Consider the following 6,871-nt stretch of genomic DNA (forward strand, 5'->3'; position numbering starts at 1 on the left):
ACCAGCCAATCTCCAAGTTATCATATTTATTAGATTTACTTTAAACAATGATGACGGTAATAGGTGGAGTTTATTTTGAAAATTGCAGAGGAAACAGCTGAGACTTTTATTTTGAAAGACTTCAAAGCCGCTAATTTGACTTTAACGCTGCAGAATAAACATATAAAGTGTGTTTCCGGTTGAAAACTTACTTTTATAGAACAATCATCTTTGTTCGCTTCATGTTTAAAACTTTTTTTTAAACCTCGTGAGCTCAGCCGCTTTGGCCGCGTGCAGCAGCAGCAGCAGGTCACGTGGTGTCCGCGGCACAAACAATGGACCCACCTGTCTGCCTGTCCGTGTCCTCGCGCTGTCTCCTCCTCCTGCTGCTCCCCACCTGTCTCAGAACCGACAGCCGCCGTCGGTGATGTCCAGTCCTGCTCCTCCGGTGACTGAGCTGGAACCACCGGGACGAACGGACCAAGTGTTCCCGGAATGAGGAGGCCTGAGCGGCGCTGACATGTTGTCCTTCCTGCGCTCAGGTGAGTCCAGGTCCGGCCGCTTCCTGTCTGCCGGGACCGGAGCGTTCTGGACTCCATGTGTTGGTTCTGATTGTTTCACGAAGAGCTGGAAAGTTTTCAAGTCTTTAAAACGGAGCCTCAGAGTTTATGTGAGAAATAACTTTAGTTTATTTAATGAGGTTTAAAGTCGAGCAGCTCAGAGTGGCTTTAAAATTGTTCTTATTATTATTTTCTTTTTAAATCAAGCTGAAGACCAACTTTTTTTTTTAGTCTGGCGTTTGATTGATTTTATTTATTTTTATTTACTACATTTAAAGTTGCTTCAGTTTAATTATTTCTCCATTTATTTCTATATTTTTGTCTTTTTTTTACTGCTTTTATTTTTGTTTTTGCTCAAATGAAGTTTCACCTACTTTTTAGTCTATTTTATTTTTTATCACTTTACTTTTCCACGTTTTATAATTTGCTTTTTATGAATTTTGACATATTTTTTCTCAGTATTATTTTACTTTTATCAGTTTATTTTTTTTTCTAAATTATTTTATTATTTTTTGCGTTTTATTTTAAATTAAAATAAGTTTTATCAATTTTATTTATCCATTATTACTTTTCTTTTTAATATTATATTGATGAATCTTGATTCCTCTTTCATCTATTTTATTTTATTTTTTACCACTTCCTTTTATTAATTTCGACCTGTTTTATTTTTGTCAGTACTATTTTACGTTTATCCTTTTATTTTCTTTTTTAAATTATTTTCTTATTTTTTGCATTTATGCATTTTGACTTTAGTCTGTTTTGTTCATCACTTCACTGTTTTTGTTTTTTTTTATATTTGCTTTTACAAGTTTTGTCAGTTTTATTTATCCATTATTACTTTTATAATTTTATGTTGATGAATTTTGAATTCCTCTTTGGTTTTATGTTTTATCATTTAGCTATTTTTTTTTTACTATTATTATTGTCTCACTTTGCTTTTTTTTAAAATTTTGAACAATTTTTCAGTTTGATTTTTCTTTGTTTTGTATTATTTCCTTTTTATTTATTTGACCTGTGATCCACGTTTTAATTTGTTTAATTGATCTTTAACCACTTTTACACTTTAGTAATTCCTTAAGTTTTTTTGCTTTAATCAATTTCAACCAACTTTTAGTCTATTTTATTGGTCTTTTATCTTTTCCTTTGTGAACTTTGACTGATCCATCCTCTGGTGTTTCTTCACTACTTTTATTTATGGCGCTGTTTTCTCAGACACTGTTGTACGGAGTTCTGCATTTATATATATAAGGCCTCATTTGTTGAAGAAAGTAGCACAAATAAAACAAACTTAGTTAAAGTATTTATTAGATCTTTTAAGTTTTAAATGCAAATAAAGCAACAAGAGCAGCTGGAAGTAAAACGAGATAAAATAAAAAACCTGAATCGCCTTAAAGAATAAACCTGCTTCAGTTTGTTCTGCAGGTTGTTCCAGTCGAACCAAACTGGATTTTAAAAGCAGCACCTGCAGACCAATCCTGTCATTTCAGCGTTTGCTGAGATTTAATGAGGTGACGTAAGAGGAGAACAACCAGGAAGAGCCTCATAAATAACTAAAAGCCAAAGTTTCTTCCAGAGACACTGGAGCTCAGCAGTGATAAAGCAAAATGCAATCACAACAATTTAAAGGTAAATGATTAACTAATAAAACCTGATAGCAAAGTAAAAGTAAAGTTTGTTGGTGTTTATTTTACAGCCAGATGTTTATGTTTCTGCTGAAATCCCTCCTGAGTGACTTTAACAACCAAGAATCAAGAAAACCTCCAAAACTCTCGTAGTTTTAGTTTCCTGTTGACGATAATAATAAAAGTTTCCAGGAAAGAAGCTGCAGGTGAGACGGATCGGTTACAGGACGAGTCACCAGAAGGCAGAACGATTTAAAAAGACCAAGAAAGAGAGAATTTTGTGCTCAGATTAATTCCTCCTGCTCTGTCATGATAAACGGGGCTTTGGATGCATATTGTGGATGATTGTTGGTGACACACAGATATTGTTTTTCTATATTTCACTTTGTTTATTTCATGTTTTCTGGAGTTTTGCTTCTTTAAGTCAATTTGAAGATGACTTTCTTCGATTTGGACGTAGTGAGATGACACCAGAGCAGTCAGTTCATGAACAATTTGACTTTCTTATTGTAAATCTGTAAAAGAAAAACAACTTTAATTTGCTTTAACTTGTTCCGACCAACCGTCTCTCAAACATGCTGATGTGAGCCTCGAACATTTTGCCAAAATGCACTTAAAAAAAAAAAAAATTTTTTACCACTTCATAATATTTTCTTCACTTTTATGAATGTGGAGCTGCTTCTTAGTCTGTTCATTTGTCTTTTATCTCTTTATTTTTTTATTATTATAGAGCCATTGCTTAGAATAAACTTAATTTGCTGCCAAATATAGATTTCCACTCGTTGTCCAAACACAAATATTTTATAAAGCTGTGACCTTCCTGCTATAAATCTGTAGGAACGAGACCTTTGATTTAAAGTTTTCTGTGATTAGTCGCCACAAAACAAACTACTCGTCCAGTAATGATTCCTTTATCCCAGACATTAAGCTGTGATATATCCCATAATATTGATGCTAGCAGCTGCTTGTCAAAGAAGAATCTAAAATCTGATTCAGACTGCGACACCTGAAATTTGTTTAGTTGCTGATTTTAAATAAGTCACGTCTTCATCTGCTGAGCTGATGAAGTTCTGAGGCTCAGAACTGATGGAACAATAAGCAGCAGTGCACCATGTTGGTCCTCCTCTGTGCACCTCAAGGGCCTGAAACTGAAAGTATTCACAGCGTGAAGGTGAAACTCTGCAGCACGACTTCATTAAATGCAGTGAAGTAGATAAAGACTGGGCTGGTTCTGAGGAGGTCAGGTGGGACGTTTTTATTAGATCCGGTTGATTTTATCTTAAAGATGAAGCACAGGGATTAAAGTTCACGTTATCGTGTTTAGTATTTTTTATAATTTCCTGTGTTTTAACTGAACGTCCTTATGTTCCAGACAGGAACTGACAGTTCTGCTGTCACATGCAAACCAGGATTATTGCAGCCTCATGCTTCCACCAGTAAAACACAACTTTAAGTTCTCATTGATCAGCAGAACAGCGATCAGCTGCTGCTCTGATAAACCATCACTGATCTGAGTCCAGACAGTCTCAACGTCCAGCCTCGAGTCTTTGTCTGGTGTGACTTCTGGAGTTTTATTTCTGTTTCATCGACAAAACTGTTTTAATTTATCACCTGGGACGACAACTAATGCTTGTTTTTATTGTTGATTATTTCCATGATTAGTCAATTAGTTGTTTTGCCAATGGGTTGCAAGGTGGAGCAGTGGTTTGCACCATCGCCTCACAGAAGGTCGCCGGTTTGCGTCCCGGTGAGGACACCCGGGATCTTTCTACGTGGAGTCTCCATGTTCTCCCCGTGCAGCGTGGGTTCTCTCCGGATTCTCCGGCTTCCTCCCACAGTCCAGAAACATGCTGAGGTTAATTGGTGATTGTAAATTGTCCGTAGGTGTGAATGTGAGTGTGCTTGGTTGTCTGTCTCTAAGTGTAGCCCTGTGATAGACTGGTTACCTGTCCAGGTGAACCTGCCTTCACCCTGAGTCAGCTGGGATAGACTCCAGCCCCCCATGACCCTAGTGAGGATGAAGTTGTATAGAGGATGGATGGATGTTAGTAACAAGCGAAAAAACAAACGTAATATCTGACCTGCACTTTAAAATAAACATTTTTTTTCAATATTCTACCATCATAAATGGAAAATACAACTCTCCTCACACCAAACTGTTTGACGTTTCTCTGAATAAAGTTTCATTTATGTCCTTTCATGTCTGTCGTGTCTTGCTGACACTCGGCTGGTTGGTCTGGTTCCTCTCAGCAGCGTTAATCCAGTAAATGAGCAGATAAGCGACGTACGTGTTTCTCATGGCTTCCTGTGTGAAGGGTTTAGCTTTGTGTATTTGTCGATCCTCTAAGTGTCTCTAATCCCGCTATAATGACCCGTTTGCTTCCAGACAGAACCCCCCCTCCTGAGAACATCCACATCTCCTCCCTGCCTCCCAGTATTCCCACTGACCAGGAACCAGAACCGGGTGGAGAACGAGGTCAGGACGTCTGTTTTGTACACAGTTGTTCTGTTTGTTTGTTTGTTGGGACTCATCACAGTTTTATGAAGCACATGAAACTTTCAGACAGACTTGTTCTGCTACAAGAAGCATCACAGCCACTTACAGCAGAACACTGATCCTCACTGATCCTCACAGCGTGGAGGAGTGAAACATCTCAGTCCTCAGAGCTCCTTAAACCACAGTGTTATAGCATTATTGTATAAATTTATCTCTGTTCATCCAAAACTGTTCATCCGTCTGCTGTCAAGGAACTTCTGGTGTTTGGTTTCTATTAAGCAACTTGACTCCACACTAAAATATCTCAAGAACTTTGTGCTGAGTCGTCATTTATCGTTGTTCAGACGTTCATAGTGGGGAGAAGATGAACTTTAATGTTTGTGATGATTCCCTGACTTTCCATTTCACAAACTTGACTCTGGTTTCCAGCCTTTTTGACTAAAATAGAAACGTTTCCTCTGGTGAGCTCCCATCTCTCACCTGTGATCTGTCCTACCTACCTACCAACCTACCAATCAACCAAACAATAGCCCTACCTACGTACCAACTAACTAACCAAGTGACGACCTCCCTAGCTTCCTATTAACCAAATGACTGACATACCAACTAACTGATCATCCTACCTACCAAACAACCGATCGTCTTACCTACCTACCAGTCAACCAAACAATCACCCTTCCTACCTACCTACCTACCTACCTACCTACCTACCTTAATACCTACCAAACAATCAAACAACAGCCCTACCTACCTACCTAACTACCTACCTACCTACCTACCTACCAACTATCTAACCAATTGAAGACCTCCCTAACTTCCTATTAACCAAATGACCAGCTGACTGATTTTCGTAGCGACCTACTTATATTCCGACACTCTCTGGATGTTTCAGCCGAGGACATGTTGGATGAGAAACCAGTGGTCCAGACCACCCACACCCACAGAGGCCTCTCAGCTCCGTCGGTTTTCCTCCAGCACAATAATGCACCTCTGCCCAGCACGTACTTCGATCAGAGGGTCCCTGTTCCAGAGGAGCACAGTGAGGTAACCTAAACACTAAACCTGTCTTAAAAATTATGCAAATGTCACCTGTAAACCCAGATTTAGTGCCGTCAGTGCTTCAGCTGGTGTGTCTCCCTCCTCTAGAAGGGGATTAATCTCCGGAAGCTCTGGGCCTTCACCGGGCCGGGCTTTCTGATGAGCATCGCCTACCTGGACCCGGGAAACATCGAGTCTGACCTGCAGTCGGGCGCTAAAGCTGGCTTCAAGGTAACTCAGACCGACTTCTGTTTTGGTAGATTAGGAATTAAGTCGGGCCGGACTGCGCTCACACAGAGGAGGCAAACAGATGAGCAGACATGGACGAGTCTACCGGCACCGAACGGACGTATTTCACTAATGAAGAACAAACTATGATATAAGAAAAATACAAAGGTTTTGAACACATAATGCAGAGTTATCACTATCACCACCAAATTAACAGAGCACACGTAGATCTCATTATTATCACAGCTGTAGACTCTATTGAATTAACGTGTAGCTTGAGTGTTTTCTGTCAGACAGTTCTCAGCTGTTTGGGAGAAGCTCTTGTGAGCAAGTAAATAATTAACTAGAAATTAATTACAGAAGTGTGTACGACTGAATGTATTTCTCACAAGAACAAACTATAAACCAATATGAGGAGTTTCAAAATGTAATACAAGCTTAAAACAGCACAAATGCTGCAGCCGGATTCAGGAGGAAAACCTGCAAATAAAAGTAAAAAAACTGGTGTCGTGGTTAGGACCCAGGACTGTAGGGTCGGCAGGGTGCAGCAACAAACCAGGTGTTACTGCTGAGTGACGAAATGAACAAAGCAAAGGCGACAATACAAAGAAAACAGGGCTAGTGGATGTTGTTAAATCAAAAAAACTAAATAAATAAAACCAACAAAGACCAACAGAGTTGTGACACTATACAAACAAAAGCTAAACAACTAAACTGCTCGGCCAAACTTAAACACAATAACAACACAAAAGCAACGAAACAAAACAGGTGCCTCAAAACACGCATTACAGAAAACACAAGACGTGAGTAACTCCTGGGCTGTGCTGCTGCTAACAGGAGTTACAGAGAACATAAAACACAAAGACATGGCCCACTGTTCACACTAAATCCAGCCACTCCTCCCTCCGCGAGGTTGTCTGTAGATTTATAACCAGGTGTGATGATGG

At 39.2% G+C, this 6,871-nt stretch overlaps 1 protein-coding gene across 2 annotated transcripts in view; it reads left to right on the forward strand.

Annotated features, from left to right (window-relative positions):
* Positions 1-499: 499 nt before the first annotated feature.
* Positions 500-6,871, forward strand: part of LOC103366157 (natural resistance-associated macrophage protein 2-like) — a 19,301-nt gene continuing 12,929 nt past the window's right edge. Inside the window, exons 1-4 of one of the 2 annotated variants that reach the window (XM_008293804.1) lie at positions 500-525; positions 4,552-4,645; positions 5,556-5,702; positions 5,805-5,927. In XM_008293804.1, coding sequence (XP_008292026.1) covers positions 500-525; positions 4,552-4,645; positions 5,556-5,702; positions 5,805-5,927 — 390 coding nt within the window. Of the gene's footprint in view, positions 526-4,551; positions 4,646-5,550; positions 5,703-5,804; positions 5,928-6,871 lie in introns of both variants that reach the window. The other variant, XM_008293805.1, reaches the window with a different exon arrangement.

Source organism: Stegastes partitus, unplaced genomic scaffold, assembly GCF_000690725.1.
Source record: "Stegastes partitus isolate 25-593 unplaced genomic scaffold, Stegastes_partitus-1.0.2 Scaffold913, whole genome shotgun sequence".
NCBI classification, from domain to species: Eukaryota; Metazoa; Chordata; class Actinopteri; family Pomacentridae; genus Stegastes; species Stegastes partitus.